General features: G+C 39.7%; 1 protein-coding gene across 1 annotated transcript; it reads left to right on the top strand.

Moving 5' to 3' along the window:
* The first annotated feature begins 316 nt into the window (after positions 1-316).
* Positions 317-16,913, top strand: LOC101352646 (caspase-12). The gene is given in 10 exon segments (XM_023736931.1): positions 317-321; positions 6,134-6,384; positions 7,937-8,014; positions 8,215-8,292; positions 11,110-11,186; positions 11,922-12,091; positions 12,675-13,100; positions 15,932-15,957; positions 16,031-16,140; positions 16,827-16,913. Coding segments are annotated over 10 exon segments (1,308 nt in total).
* The last annotated feature ends 318 nt before the right edge of the window (positions 16,914-17,231 follow it).

Genomic DNA, 17,231 nt, shown 5'->3' with positions numbered 1-17,231 from the left:
TGACTGGGAATCAGTGCAGGGCAGATTCCAGTAGGCCTTGCCTGTGCTGCTTGGGAGTGTGAGGTTCAGCACACAGTGCTAGTAGGCAGGAAGGAGGGGGTAGATTGTGATGTGTGCAGCTAAGATGGGTATGGGAAAGATGAGAGAGAGGAGAGAGGAACAGGAGCAAAAAACATATACACAAACAAAAAAGAGTGCTAAGGGAGCTTGCTATTGGAGTGGAGAGATGAAAGACTGACAAATGGGGAAAAACAAAAATGGAAAAAAAAATAAAAAGTGTAAAAAAAAAACCAATGAACAAATCTAGAAACCGGAAATGAAGTAAGACAAAAAAGGTATGAGAGAGAAGAAAACAAAACAAAGAAATAAACAAACAACAACAAAAAAAAAAAAACAAGAAAAAAGAAATGCCCCCAGAGATGTCTCTGTGCATCTGCTCAGAGTAAGGGAGTAGCTTCCAAGCTGCATGGTATTGCACCACTAGAAGGGGCTCCCAAGCCAAGAAAGAAAACGAAAACAAACAAATCAAAATAGAACAAATCAGAGCAAACAAACAAAACAGCCCCGGTGGTCCCATCGACGTGGTGGCACAGGCCGAGAAGCAGTTTCACAGTCGAGTGGTGTTTCGCAGCCTTTCAGGAAGAAGCAAAGATGGCTCACGGAGCCAGGTATTTGAGAGAAAGGAGGGGGAGGCGGTGAGAGGTAAGGACAAAATCTAAAGAAGCAGAAAAAAGCAACACCAGCAGCCAACAAAAGCCACTCAGGGAGCCGGCCAGTGCGGGCAGGTGGAATCCAAGTGACACGGGGGTAAAGCTTGTGCTTCCCAGCCAAGAGACTGTGGCCACAGGAAGCAGAGGAGGCTTAGTGGGGGTGAAGAAGGGTGGGGTGTGGGAAAGCTTATATTTCTGGTTACTGGTTGTTCTGCCTTCTGCTGGAAGCTCTGTGAAGCTGCTTTCTCATACCCCCTGTTCGCTGATCTCTGATAGAAGTCCAAGGTGGTGGATCCGTGCTGCAGTAGCTGATGGGGACCTCTGCATGTATCTCTCTTTGCTCTCTGTTCTCGTTCAATTTCTTATTCCATTTGGTGCTTGGCTGAGTTCTTTATCTCTTCATTTGATGCTTAGGGTTTCAGGATTGACAAGTGACTCTGTTTGACTTAGTTTTTCTGATCTTTGCTATAGAGGGAATGCATGGTGCTTCTGACTATAGTGCCATGTTGCCTGGAAGTCAGCCCTTATATTTTAAGTTATAAAAGAGAGCTCTGTATATTAATATTTTGTATCTACCTCTGGTAATTCCAAGAAGTTCTCTTCCTCTGGAAGATTTCTTGAGTCTTTGTTGTGGGAGCTTGCTGAAGTCATCATGGTCTGCCTTTTTATGTGATTTAATTTTGACTGTTGTCTCCAAGCCATCAATAATTTATTAGGTTAATTTATTTTATGTCTTCTTGCTGTGTCTTAGCTTCTCGTTTTGTTTTGTTTTTGATATGCTCAAATAGGTTGCTTGTGTGAGCTAGTTTGATTATTGCTGCCTTTGAAACTCTAATGTCCTGTCACCAGGTGGTTACGTCTTTACTAGGTATGTGAGCCCAGGAGTCCATTCACTTTTCTTGTACAGATTCAGCTCAGATGTCCAGATAGTCAGTCACCAAGTGTGCAGTACAGGCTCTCACCTACAGTCCTAGATGGACAGGGGTGATTGGAGTAGGCATCAGGTATCTGGTTGCATAGGGGGTCACATGCTGAGCAAGGCAGGGGGATGAGGCTGCCCTTGAGTGTCTGGGAGGAAAGCATGTCCTTGTTCCCTAGAGTGTGGAGGGTGGTGGGTTTTACAGCTGGACTATGGGCACCCAATGCTGTTGTCTGTAAGGACTGGGGGGCACCACGTATTCCTGGACCCCTGTCACAGGTGGCTAAGCAGCATGGGTAGAGACATCAGTCCTCAGGTCCCTGATGTGTGTAGGTGAGGAGCCTGCTTAACAGGCTGAGCAGTATCAAATATCATATCCTGCCTCTCCACCATATAGCTGATATAGTGAAGTTAGGCTTCAGGTATATACCCTGTTGTGCTGTGCCAATGAAGGCCTACACTGTTGAAATGGTCCCACACATGTCTATGCAGGGGTGAAAGGTATTCAAATCTGTGGACCCCTTATACTTGTGCCTAGGCAAAGGAGCTGTGCTTGCCCTGAGTTCCCAGCTTAGGGGAGTTGGCAGGTTATTTTTTCCTGTTTGTTAATTTGTTCCCTCTCCAAGGCCAGGAGAATGGCTCGGGGTTCCCCAGGGGTCCTACTTCTGGCCCAGGGGAAGAGGCAATCACTGAACCTGGCCTGGGACCTGGCGCAGAGCAGGGAGGGAGCAGATAAACGGGAGAGAGATTCTTCCCAAAGGGGGTGTTTTTTCATCTGCATGGTAGGTTAAATGCATGTACTTAATCTTTTGCTAGCTGAGTGCTGCTTTTCACTGGCTCTGGAAGCCTTAGCAGACTCTCCACTGCTTGATCTCTACCAACATGGAAGATGCATCCTGAAGGCCACTGCCCGCATCACAGCACACGCAGGCAAAGCCAGCCCAAAGGGCACCAGCTCCCACTGGGTCAGAACTGGCAACTTCTCGCTGCTCCTGAACTGTCTCTCCCTTCCCTCTGCCACTCAGTCCGATTCCTCAACTTTGCCTTTGATATTCAGGGCTCCTAGATTGTCATATATAATTGATTCACTTGTTTTTTTCGGTCTTTGTTGTAAGAGGGACCACTGGAAGCATCTGGCCTAGCCTCCCCTTTTCATTGGTTTTTAACAGTTAGAGTTATGGTATGAAAACTAGATTGTGAATACAGAAGTAAATAAAAATTTTGACACTGTAAAATAAAAATATAGCTTAAAAATTAGGTATAAGTGGGGTGAGAAAAGATGGAGAAAATTGTATGAGGACCACTATTATCAACTTACATAGAGGAAAATTGAGCTACTGAGGAACATTGATGGTAGAAGAAATGTTAAGTTACATATATTATTTAATATTTCAAAGTTAATCAAGAAAATAACTGAAAATCATAATTTCATCAAACATTAGGTACAATAGGAGAGAGGTAAGGGAGTGTGAGTTACATTTCATTTTTCATATGAGCCAATCAATACCATTGTCTATATTTAATACATCAGGAAATTGAAGAATAAAGCACTATGAAAGTTGTTTAAAATTCTGAGGTTCCCACCAGAAAAGAAAAACAGACATAATTTAGAGAAATTACATCTAGAATGTTCTACTGAAGGTGGGGAAGTTTGTACTGGAGACTATGGCTTTTATCAAAAGCTTTCCTGTACTACCAGATTAGTTGCCTTGTGTATATATTAACTTGAAAAAACTTTGTCAGCTTATAGTGTATCAATACTTTTAATAATATACAGCCTTTAAAAAAAGAGATAGTTCTTAATGTGTTACTTCTAAAAATGTTTGTCATACATTGTCAAGTAAAAAAAAAAAGAACCAACAATTTATTGGCAATTTGATGATATGATACTGGCACTGTAAGGTAAAAAGCTATATGTAAATAAGTGTTTGTCGGTTATCTATTGCTGAGTAACAAATAACTGCAAAACTCAGTGGCTTAAAAGTATATTGTTCCCCAAATCAGCTAGGTGCTTCCTCTTTCTCTTCCAGGATCACTCATGTGTCTGAGATCACCAGCAAGTAGGCTGATATTGCCCGGAATCTCTCATATGTTTGGAAAGCATCTGGCAGGAGGTTGGTCTAGAATGACCTTGGTTAGGAAAACTGGACTGTACTACACGTGGTGTCTCTTATCCTCTAGCAATCTACAAACCAATTGCAGTCGAGTTGATTTGGACTCATGGCATTCCCATGTGTGTCAAAGTAGAACTGTGCTCCATAGGGTTTCCAATGCTGATTTTTCAGAACTAGACCTCCAGGCCTTTCTTCCGAGGTGCTTCTGGGTGGACTCAAACCTCCAAACTTATTGTTAGCAGTCAAGAGTGTTGTTTGCAACACCCAGGGACTTCTCCAGCAACCTAGCCCAGGCTTAGTCACATGGAAGCTCAGGTGTCCACGAGGGAGTAGAAGTGTACAACGCTTCTTAAGGCCTAGGCTCAGAATTGCACAGTCTCACTTCTACTGCATTCTGTTGGCCAAAGCTAAGTCAAAAGGCCAGTGAAGAGACAGAGCAAAAGAGGTGGACACAAGGTGGCGAATGATTGGGGCCATTAATAAAATAAGTATTGTATTATGTATTTTATAGAAACATGGAAAAAATTCACAAAGATGCAAGCTAAACATATAACTGTGGTTATTTTATAGAGCAAAAATAAAGAAGCTGTATGATCTTCCATTTTATAAACTTTCTGTTGCTTAATTTTAATGGCAAATATATATCTATTCTTTAAAAACCTTTTTAGGTTAAAAAAATCCCTTGAGCAGTTAACAAACATAAATACATACATAAATCTCATGGATAAACAATACCTAGAATTGACAGATAAGCGGGAGAGAGAGAAAAAAAAAAAAGAGATTACTTACCTGGGCTTTTTGAAACAGTGATAAGAGTTTTGCTGTTTGGCAGTTCTCAGATAGCCCCACTCCCTTCTTAAGCCCTACAAATTCAAATTCACACTTCATGGTTTGGGTGGGCACCAGGGAAGTGAGGCCTCCCTGCCATTCAAAGGCTGGGAATGGCACAGAGACAAATAGGGGTTTAATTTGATCTATTGAATGTGTAAAAAAAAAGAAAAGAAAGAGAGAAAGCCTGGAAAACAGAACATAGAGACGTGTGTGCGTGCGCGCGCGCGCCCGTTTTCATTCTGGTAGTTACACCAAAGAGAAAAGACAAGAGTTGCTTCCTGTTTTCCAAAGACAGAAGCTACATATTAGAGCAGGCAAAGGACAGTCTATCTTGGCAGAGGATGAGGGAGTTTGGGAAGCTGCTGTGTCCTATTTAGGAAGTATCGACACCCTGCCCCGCCCAGGGAAAGAGAGAAGAATGTGCAAGTCTATTTTCATTTTCATTGCCTTTCCTGCCCAGAGAGCTGAAGCAGCCATACCTGGTGAGTGGTTCTTGTTTTTCTGCTGTTTGTGGCTATGTTTTGGGGGAGTTTACAGCTTTGGGGAAAGTAGAAGGAGGCATGAAGAGGGGACTCATCAGAAACAACTGTTTTACTCTGGGGATGGAAGGAAATAGGGGGTAAAAAAGGACAGCAATGAGTGAGCTAACGAAGTATTTTAGGTAATATGTTACATCTTCTGGAAAGAAAGGAAAAGGCAAAAAGTCTGGACCTATGTTTTAAAATGTTTTCTGTGATTTCAGGCTTTCTTCTTGACTTATATTAAGCTGGAATTCTTACCCATTTTATAACGGCTCTAAAATCTTTCAAACTAACCTGGCAGAGACTTGTCTGTGAGAGACCACGCAGTTGAAAAGAATAACTTTCATTTCCTTCATATTTCTGCTTTCTTCATGACCTTTCCTTACTAGCAGAGAGCAAACTAGCTGCAGTATGTGCTTTCAATCTCTGTACGCAGAGCCGCCCGTATAATGAAAACAAAAATCTATTATCTTATAACCAAAAAAACCCGTTGCTGTCTAGTCGATTCTGACTCATAGCAATCCTACAGGACAGAGTAGAACTGCCCCATAGGGTTTCCAAGGAGTGCTTGGTAACATTATCTTATAGGCATGATATATTTATGTTTTACTGCTGCTCACATTGAATATAATATATTTTCTAAATTAGTTATTGATAAAAGTGGAAGAAAGTGGAGGGTTATGGTGATACAAAGACTGAACTGGGTCAGCTATCACAAAGCTCCTTACTGAAGCTGCTTCACTTCTCTGAACTTTAGTTTTCCCACGTGTAAAAAGGGGAGGATTGAAGAAGATCAGTGTCACTCTAAATGTGGTCCTCAGATCAGCAATTTTGGCATCATCTATGAGATTATTAGAAATAAAAATTCCTGAACCACACCTGACTTATCAAATCAGAATTTCTGGGAATGGGGTGCAGGACCCTCTGCTTTTACAAGCTTTTCAGATGATTCTTATGCACATTAAAATTTGATAACCATTGGACTAGAATCAGATATCTAAGGTGCTGTCCATATCTACTATTGCATTATCTTCACAGCTCAGAAATACCAAAAGAAGATCCTGTCAAGAAGGTGAAGTCAATTGCCAAGAACATGCTTGATGGCCTTTTTGATGACTTGTTAGAGAAGAATATGTTAAATGGAGAAGAATTACAGAGATTGAGGGAAGGCATGAACCTCATCATGAATAGGACTGAAAACCTAGTTGAAGATATCACTGGGAAAACCCGAAAAGCAGGCAAAATATTCATGGACTGTCTCTTCAACCCCAAGAAACAGCTGAGTTTAAGTGCGTTGCTTGGGTCAAAGGACTAATAACTTGTTCTTTCTCTACTGTCCTTATGAGTAGCTGGCTTCTTTATTTCTCCTTGTTTTCATGTGAAGTATAAACTACCCCATCTCCAGAACTGCCTTCCCCTGATATTTTATTTAATACTGAAAAATGCCCTGACCTACCCCATTCCCTGTTCCAGCACTCCCAAAGGATTTATCCTGCTGCATATTCTCTTTTTTTCCTTAGCACTTACCATCTTCAATCATTCTATAAAATGTATGTAATCATTATATCTTATCTCCCTCTGCTAAAATGTAATCTCCGTGAGGCAGAGGTCTTTGTCTGCTTTGTTCATGAATATATCCCAAACTCAGAGAAATGGTGCCGGACACATAATAGGTGATCAGTAAGTATGTGTTAAATGAAAGAATGCTGCTGGAGCTGTATTGAATTCAATGGTAGTCTGTAGTTAGTCTGGGCTACTCAGGCTGTACAAAATGGACTGTAAAGTTATTTCCAAATAAAGAATGTTCAACAGGGAAAAATCCACCACCTTCTGCCTTGTTTTGGCTTAGTCCCTGAGATAAATCTCTGGAAGCCTATATGCCTGCAAGTTAAGGGAGGACATAGGGAATTTGAGGGTTAATGAAGCATAAATGTTTCTCTTTAGAGAATGGGTCAGTCAGCAAACATTTTCTGTAAATAGCCAGATAGTAAATATGTTAGGTTTTGTGGGTCATATGGTCTCTGTCACAATGACTCAATACTGCTTTTGTAGCATGAAAGTAGCCATAGACAATACGTACAAAAATGAGCATAGATGTGTTCCAGTACAACCTCATTTACAAAAACCAGTAGTAGACTGAGTTTGGCCTGTAGGCCATAGTTTGCCAACCCTGCTCTAGAGTACAATATATACATGAGTATATTCATGATTCTTGGAAGATCCTTCTGGAATTCTCTCTCTCTCTCTTTTTGAAAGATTATTTTACTTGTATATACAGAGATGGATTTTCATTCCTCAGAATGAAAAGTGCTACTGCATAAAAGCCTTGATTAATAAAGATTTTGATTATTCCTTGAATTATGTAAGCAGGGAGATAAATAGCTCTTTGTTTCATGGAAACCCTGCTTCCTCCTTTACTTGGCAGAAGGTTATTGTCCTCCAAAACAAATTTTGAGCTTAAAGAATGGACCAAATATCCATGTGCCATAGGGAAGCCCCATGCTGAACATGGTCATATACTTGTCAGTGTAAGGGAAAGAGTTTGAAGTGTGTAGGTTCTAGAAACCTAGTTCTATTAACAAACCTATTTTTCATATTATTTCAGAATCTCATCTGGAAAGTGATGATGATGAATCTGAGAAGAACTCTGAATTATTTTCTTTTCCTATAGGTATCTGTCTCCAAATCCCAGATCACAAATGAAAACTCTTAAATCTATAGTGTAGTGAAAAGGTAGTCCAAGTAAGGCATAGGAAACCTGTGTTCCCAGTCAATTTTGGCCTTTGGAAACTGTCTTTAGAGTAAGACATTGTCCTCAATCTTCTATTCATTCTACCTCAGACTATGGAGATGAAAATGAAGATGGTGAACATGAGGAAAAAGATGGGTCAGCCCAGGCATTGGCTCTCCCTCCAACTCGTAACTACTAACAAACCCATTGGCTGATGGAAACCCTCAGACATCACTTGGGATGAGATAGCTGTGCAGGGGTCCTATATTATAGTAAAAAGGCCACAGTATTGAGATTCAGGAAATCTGAGTTTTCAGTAAACTCTGCTTCTGATAAAGTCCCTGAAAAGTAACGTTAGAACACACCTCTGCCCTTCAATTTTCCTCAGAATTCCAAAATGAAAGTGAAGACAATGAAATTGTGGCAAATGCTGATTTGGCCCAGGCATCATTTTTACCCTTGACAAGTAATACTCATCCATGGATGCATAATAACATTATTTGAGCTAAGTTTGATAAAGAGGGGCCCTATGGTATAGTGGACAGAGAACTGGAGTGAAATTCATGTAATCTAAACACAGAGCCTGTCCCTGCCACTGACTAGCCGTGTGCTCTGGTGTAAATTTCCCCACATTTCTGAACCTTGTATTTTAAAATGGGATTAATAATGTGTTTAGGAGTATTCATAAAATGCCAAAGATATAAGAAACTACCAACACCACAAAACAGGAAAAGGATGTGGTTAAGGAAAAAAAAAAAAAAAAAAACTCAGTATGAGCCACACATACTATTGGGTCACCAAAGAAACTGATGAATTCTTGGGCCACATTAAAGAATCATAGTGTCTAAACAAAGATGGTGATAGGTGTACTCTAAAGCAGGTAGATTATGTTGTTTTCTGAACACCATATTTTCAGAAGTTATGGATACACTTAGGAAGGAATAAAAACCATGTAATATTTATTCATTATTGTATTAATTTAGCATATATTAATTGTAAAACTACTGTATGCTATTCTAGTTGCTGGGTTTATAGCAATAAGTAAACAAGATATAGATCCTGCTCTCATGAAGTTTATAGTGTAGGACACATAGATGTATTAAAAATATGTAAAAAATAAATACTATAATTTCAAAGAATGTACAAGAGAAAAGAGGATTAGGGCAGAGAGGGAGGTGTGAAGGTTAGGTGGTGGGAGGGTATGTGAACTAGATTGGTCAGTTATGGACTTTCTGTTGAGATGATATTTACATATATATCTATCAATGGAGAGAGAGTCATGCCAAGCTCTAAGGCAAAAGCATCCCGTGGAAAGGGAAGAGGCAAGAGCAAAGGCCCTGAGACAGGAATAATCTTGCATTGTGAGAGGGTCATAGAGCAGGCCAATGAGTCTGCAGAATAAGAACTAGGGAGAGTGTGGTAGAAGAAGCTGCCAGAGTTCGACAGGGACCACATCACATAGTGCCTATTAAGCCAGTTGAAAAGAATTTGGGTTTTATTTGCAATGGAAACCTTTGGAAGTGTTTAAGCAGAGGGTTGATAGATAAGAGTGGAATCAAAGAAGCCAGCTGGAGGCTGCTTAAATATTTCACTTATGAAATAATAGTTTTTAGACTAGGGTTGCAGCAATGGAGACAATGAGAAGTGGTTAAATTTGGAATCTATTTTAGAGGTAGAGTCAACCGATAGTAACTGGTAGGTTGGATGTGGGATTTGAAAGAGAGGAAGGAATTAAGGATAAACTCTAGGTTTTGCTTGGCATCTGCGCATGGTGGTGCCATTTACGGAGATGGAAAAAAAATGTGATGGTCATGGGGTACAGATTTGTAGGAGTGGGTAAATATCAAGCGTTCTTTTTTGTACTTGGTAAGTTTGAAACATCAGTTACATCCTCTGGTAGAGACTGAGGAGGCATATAGGTGTTCAAGTGAGGAGTTCACAGAGAGATAAAAGCTGGAGGTAGACCTTGGGATTAATCAGCAAGTAATAGTACTTAAGGTATGAGACTGGAAGAAGCCACTTGGGGAGATGGTGTTTATAGAGAATAAAGTAAGGCTAAGTATGGTCAAGAGAAGGTCTTTTAAAAGATGGTTGATATTAAGGCATGCTTACATGCCAATAGGGATAATGGAGTAGGGAGTGAGGGAGAAATTGGTGATGCATGAGGTGGGACTAGATAAATGCAAAGGTGAATTCCTTGTGGGTGAGAAGGGGAGGAATTCAGAACACACTTAGAAGTGTTGGTCTTAGATAGGAGGAAGGGTGTATCTTTCATTGTAGTAAAAAACAAAGCTGAGTAAGTAGAGATGTGGGAAATTGATGGCTTTGGTGATTTAAAAAATGAAATAATTCTTACATAATAATATTTGAAGGAACTTAAGGTTTTGTTTTCCTAAGGGAAAACAAAGAACCAGAGGATATTGGCAGCTATTTTCAAGTATTTAAAGATCCATTTATCAATAAACATTTATGAAGTTTTAATCTTGCAATATATCTTGCTAGATACTGGGAATACAAAATGAAAGACATGGTCCTCATCCTAATTAAGTTGACGTTACAGTGATGAGATACAATATTGTATTAAGATACAATAAAACAGCTGTTTATACAAGGACGTTTACATAAAACAATAGGAACATAGGGGAAGACATATTGAAGTCCTGGAAAAATGCTTGGGTTTTCACAAGGAAAGGAACTAGACTTTTTCTGTATGATCTCAATGGAGGAATACACACCAATACATTGAAGGCACGTGTTATGTTGCACAGAGCTGTCAAAAAATGTCTTAGAATGTTGTTACTTCCCTGTCAGTGGAGGTATTTTCAGAGCATAGTAATAATAGAGTAGGGATATTGTAAATGGAGTTCAAATATCTCAAGAATGATTTGACTAAGTCAGATGAACATTAGGCCCTTTTCCAAATCTTAGATTCTGTGTTTATGTGACTCTATCATATTGGATCTGAAAGATTAGTCAATGCTGTGGCCACTAAAAATAACACGGGAATTCATGGTGAGGCTAGTAAAAAGCAGAAAGAGAAAAGAGGAGTACTCAAGATTTTTGTTTTTGTCATGCTAAATATGAAATGTAGGGGTATTAACCATAGGACTCAGAAGACAATCTCTTTTTGAAAAATTGCTCCCCAATATGTTGTCTTACATTACGCTTTTCTGTTGGCTGGCAGTAAGCATTTCCCAAGAATGAGGGAACAGCGGAGAGAGCTGCAAGACTGCAAATCCTTGGACGCTATTGTTTAATGAGTTGTTTGTATTTTTTCGTATAGCTCCTCTGGAGACCAGTGATAAATTAAAGCTTTGTCCTCATCATTTCCAAAAAGTGAAGACAAAAAAGGCAAATGAGGTGATATGCTTTAGAAGAGGGAGACAAAATCTTGCCCACTCAAATGAGACATTGGGGACTTACTGGAAAATTTTAGCTCTTGTCACAAATGCTTTAAGATCAGGCCAAAGGTCATAGGATGTTATCTAATAGACTTTTCCTCACATTAGATTCCTTCCTATCCTGGAACACACTGTAAACTCCTCTACACCATCCAAGCCAAGTTCCTATAATAAATACTCAGACCGAATCCTTGTTTTCAGTATGAGATTATCTCTTTCCTCATGGGAATGTATTTTTATTCCCATAGCTTTCCAGCAGACTACCCCAAAATTATAAGTGCCTGTTAAGTATGAGGAGTTCCTGGGTAGTACAAATGTTTAACACACTCAACCGTTAACCAAAAGATTGGAGGTTTGAGTCCACCCAGAGGCACCTTGGAAGAAATGTCAGGCAATCTACTTCCAAAAAATCAGCCACTGAAAACCCTATGGAGCACAGTTCTACTCTGATGCACATGGGGTTGCCAAGAGTCGGAGTCGATTCAAAGGCAATTGATGTTTTTTTGGTTTTGTATGCAACAATGGGCTCAAGCACAACAACGATTGTGAGGATGGTGCAGGATTGGGCAGTGGTTTGTTCCGTTGTATATAGGGTCCTTATGAGTCAGAACTGACTCAATGACACCTAACAACAACAAATGGACTTTGAAGGGACAAGAGAGGAGGCAACTTGCTCTGTGTCTGTTGCCTGTAGATACATCCAGTGATGGAGAAAGAAGGCCGGACACGCCTGGCCCTCATCATCTGAAACAAAGAATATGACCATCTTTCTACTCCATAAGGTGCTGAAACTGACATTTTGGGAATGCAAGACCTGCTGGAAAACCTTGGATACTTAGTGATTGTGAAAAAGAATCTCTTCAGCTCAGGTAATAACCCCGAGAGCAGGACAAGCCTCCTTCCCTCTTAAACAGTTTTGAACCTCTTCCTCTGGCAGCTGCAAGGACAAAATGTACACTTGTAGAGGCATTGTTTGCTCCGAAGTGGAGTTCCCTGGATTTCAGCCTCCTCCAATGCACAGTCACACAGCAGAGATTTAGAGCAGCTCTATACAGCCGTATTTCACCAAATATCTAAAAAATATTGGGTCTTTCTGAAGCTCTCACTGTGGGAGGCATCTATTATTTAATGGTCTGGCTCAGACCAATTTCTGCCAAAAACATCCTGGGTGGCCTTAGAAAAACCATGTGGACTTCACTTTAAGAAGTTTCATTCCTCAGAATCTTCAGAAAGCAGAGAATCTGATGAAAACGATTAGATTAGATGCTATGTAAACACGCTTCTAGCTTTAATATCCTAGAAATCTAAAGTTTAGGGTTTTATGTCACAATGTTATTTCTCTTACAATTGTACCCGATTAGAATCACCTGATTCCTTAGCGCTTCCTCCTTTCTGTGAATGCCAATTTTGTATGACGGGTTCCTCAATAGTCACTCCGGAGTCTATTTCAGGAAATGGAAACAGAGCTAAGGCAGTTTGCTGCCCGCCCAGAGCACAAGACTTCAGACAGCACGTTTCTGGTATTTATGTCACACGGCATCCTGGATGGAATCTGTGAGAAGAAGCGCAGTTCCTGACAGGAAGATATTTTGAAAGACGATACTATCTTTCAGATTCTCAACAACAGCAACTGCCAGCACCTGAAAGACAAACCCAATGTCATCATCATGCAGGCCTGGAGAGGTGGTAAGTCTGGATTAGGGGACCCCAAGGAGGGAAGGTGGAGTGCTGGTGGTGCCGTGGTTGAGTTTGGCTGCCAACCAAAATGTCAGCAGTTTGAATCCACTAGCCGCTCCTTGGAAACTGTATGGGGCAGTTCTACTCTGTCCTATAGGGTTGCTATGAGGCGGCGGTTGTGCACTTTTATTTACTAGTCTGGTGTTTAGCCTTCATTTCATCAGGGATTGCTGAGAGCACCAAACTTTTAGTTTTCCTATAGTGAAATCTGTGAGAGCTGGAACTCAACGGGACTGCCTGTTTTTCGGGTTCTCGCAAGTTTTCTGCCTTTGCCAGGGCGCAGCCTTATCTCTTTTCTATCACTCATTTTAGAGGAAAATATTTGAGTTTTCTATTTCTGACAAGCTTCTGCCTTACACAGGTGCCAGCTTTCCCAGGTTTTACTGTATTAGGTTCAGTCTAGAAAAAAATCATAATCTGTACCATTTTTTTTTATTGTAGTTCAGATGAAGGTTAACAGTGCAAATGGTTTCTCATTAAACAGTTAGTACACGTATTGTTTTATGACAATGGTTAACAACCCCACGACATGTCAACACTGTCCCTTGTCACAGTGACTTCATTACTGAGCTAAATGAATGAAAATTCTTCTTTGAAAGGAAAGTCATAGTAGAAGGTAAAAATAGAGGATATTCGTGATTGCGTTTGGTCAAACTTATATGGAATATCATTAACAGTCACTCATGATATTGTTTTATCAATGACAGATAGCAAGGGCAATTTTAGAAAGCTTAGTTTACACTATTCACAGTCCTCCGTGTTCTGGTGTAATGAACGTGAACTTTAATGTGTATAGGAATCATTTGGGGATTCTGTTAAAATGTAGATTCTGATTCAGTAGATTTGAGGTGGGACCTAGATTCAGCCCTCCTAGAAAGCTTCTAGGGGATGCCAGTACTGCTGGTCCCTGGCTACATTTGAGTAGAGAGGGACTAGAGGACAGTCAGGGTCTAGCCTAGAGAAAAAGAAAAAGGCCGTGCAAGCACTTCAGTCCCTGCTACCTCCAGAAACAACACCCACCCCACAACTAGCATAGCTCTACTTCTGTTTGTTTTATATATTGATATTTTTATAAGGCTTTACTGGAAAGAGGAATTCTATATGTTTAGCTGTTAAAGGAAGTTAAAAAGGCATGAAAATCCTGATACATACTCTGAAAGATTGTTTAATTTAGTTTAGAAAATAAAGTCCAATATGCAAAATTCTTGTGTCTATTTATTGTACACATAATTATTCAGTGTATATTATGTTCCAGGATTGGTCTAGGTTCAGAGCACATGACACACATTTAAAGCAAACATAGTTACCGAACATGATGGAGTTTATAGCCATGCCAGGGAGGCAGAAATTAAATAGGGGAAGAGGACACCACAGTTATCACCGAAATAAATGATGTTTGCCAACTGTGATAAGTGCTGTAAAGAAAAATTTTTGCTGACATTGAAAACGCAGAGGAGTTAAAAGGTCAAGGGTAAGGTAGGGACATTCCAGACAAAAGAGCAGTGTGAATGGAGGACCTGAGAAAGAAAGGAGATTAGAAGACAGGGTCAGTGTGGCTGGAACACAGAGTCAGGGAGGATGTCTGGCGAGGTAAGCAGATAGAAGGCCAGATAATTCGAAGTCTCATATGTTAAAGAAGGATTTGGCCATTTATACTAACAGTAATAGAAAACTTTGGTGGAATACAAGCAATGGAATGATAAGATTTTAATTTTTAAATGATCACTCTGGGGACTCTGTGGAGAACGAATTAGAGGAAAGCAAGAATGGATTTAGGGAGACAGGTTCAAATGCTACTATAATATTTCAGGCCGTAGGAGATGATGATAGATTTGGGATGGGGTAAGTTGTTTTATCTCAAAAATAATTAGTACGTAAATTTAGTATGACCTGGTGGTTTAGTGGGCATGGAAGACAAACAAGAAGAGATGATAGAGGTGACTCCAGTGTGCAAGTGGATAATTGTGGTGCATTTATTAAAATGGGAAACACTGCAAAAAGGTCTGAGATGTTTTTGGGATATTTCAGAATGGAATGAAGAATGGAGAATTACACAGTTGTATATTTCAGAAGGGAGATCTGCATTAGAGATAGAATTTTAGGAGACAGTGGCCTAAAGATGATCCTTAGTATCTAGAAATGGATGAAATTATCTATATCTAAAGTACAGACACAACAGTGAGAAGATTTCCTAGAGTTGAGGTCTGAAGAATTCTAAGGTTCAGAGGTAGCACTAGAGAGATTAGCCAGCATAGTAAACTCAGAAGGTATGGTCAGAGAATAGGAAACAAAACTAGGAGAATGTGTTATTAAAGTTGCCAATAAATAATCTGTTGGAGTCACCAACCGTTTCCAACATAAAATAACAGGTAAAAAGACTGGTAAGTGACTATTGGATTTAGTGACATAGAAGTCAGGGGTGACCTTGGGGAAAGCCATTTGGTGAAGCTGGGGTTAGGGAGTAGGGAAGACAGACAGAATGAGCTAAGGGGTGAGCAGAACAGGAGGAAATGGAGACAATGGTTATAGATAAATTTGGAATTTTGACTATAAACAGGAAGGATAAATAGGACGCTAACTGCAGGTAAAATGGTAGTTAGGGAAATATTATCTTTTTTTTTAATGAATGAAGAGGTTGATCACATTTATATTGTAAAGAAAAGTAGCCATTCAAAAGATTTCTCACACAACACAAAACTGCGTGCTAAAAATTGTAGTATGAAACAAGTATGAATGAAGAGGAGACCTAGAATGTGTAAAGCTGGATTTTTTTTTCTTTTGTGTCATCAGACCTGAAAGGACCTATGATCATTTCTGCTACTTGCAGTTGTGGGTGCCATAACTTTAGCCTTGTTTCCTGAGACAGTCAAGGGGATTTACAATTACAGGTCCAGGCTGTTTCTCTCTGGGTCTGCTATGAAAACATGAAGTTCTGCCTTACCCAGCTTTGACCTCTCTCTTCCTAAGCACCACAATCAGACTTTGCCCCAAAGGTATGGCTCCAGGAGTCTTTCACACTTATGCTAAGACCACATACCTGTGTATTCCAATCCCTTTTGTTTGCAGATAATGTTTCTGGGAGATTTGACACAAATGGTTGTCTCTTCATTTCCTGATTTATCAACTATTTCAAGAAGTGTTCTTGTTATTATCATTTGGAGGCAATTTTTAGAAAGGTAAGCATCCTTTTGTCTTTCAAATTCTATGCCCCCCCCCCCCAAAAAAAAACTTTGTAGAACCATTTGCCAAACTTTTTAGGAATCTTGAATCTCTTAAGTCATCTCGAGGCTCCTTCCTGAACTCTGAGTTCATTTAAAGAGAAAGCATTCTGAAATACACCATAGAACCAGAGTGAGTCTTCCCAATAGCCTTTGAAACTGATATCTCTGGTCATTCAGGGAATGCTACTTAAGATACTAATCCATTCGTATATACACCATGTCCAAGGAAAAGTTAGAATTTTCTTCTGTTTACATGAACCAGACCACAGCCATAATACACACTGCATTTTCTCTTTCTTAAGGAGTCTAGATTTCCCTTTTAGAGGACGCTTGAATGCTTTCTTTGAAGCCCTGGTGGCACAGTGGTTAAGATCTGGACTGCTACACAAAATGTTAGAAGTTCGAGAATCTACCAGTCACTCCTTGGAAACCCTGTGGGGCAGTTGTATTCAACCTGTATTTTCCTGTAATTATCTTGATTTTTTAATCTTTCTCTAATTTTATGTAACTTATTTAGTATGAATGGTGGAAAGAGGCTCTTATTAATTTTTTTCAATGAATTATCTATTGACAAAGAAATACTAATTCAATCGTGCCTTTTTGTTCTTACTAATTGTAAATTGTTTTTAATATTAATTTAGAATGTGCTATGGACTCTGGAGGATATGAAAGAAAGGTACTGGACTTTGGTATCTACTTTAGGGAATCCTTTGAGTGCAAGGAGTTGAAACTCACTCAAACAGGCTTAAAAAGAAAAAAAAAATCTTGATATAAGAATATGAGAGATAATTTGATATTCCTCCAGATAGGAAAATAAAGATAGCCAAGCCCCTGGAGATCTGGACTAGAAAATAGAAAGTTAGGAAATCATTCTATCTGATCAATATCTCCAATGAGTAGTTTGCTAATTGTAACTCTTTTAATAAATTATTTAATGTATCTAACACCAATATCTAGGAATGAAAATGTGTACACCAACACCTGGCTTATATGGAGCACACATATTGTGTAAATGGAAAAAGTTTCAAACTGGAGCTGCTCACGTC

Source organism: Trichechus manatus, unplaced genomic scaffold (genome assembly GCF_000243295.1).
Source record: "Trichechus manatus latirostris isolate Lorelei unplaced genomic scaffold, TriManLat1.0 scaffold00094, whole genome shotgun sequence".
Taxonomy (NCBI): domain Eukaryota; kingdom Metazoa; phylum Chordata; class Mammalia; order Sirenia; family Trichechidae; genus Trichechus; species Trichechus manatus.
The sequence above is the reverse complement of the archived record's forward strand: the minus strand, read 5'-3'. Positions and strand labels throughout refer to the sequence as shown.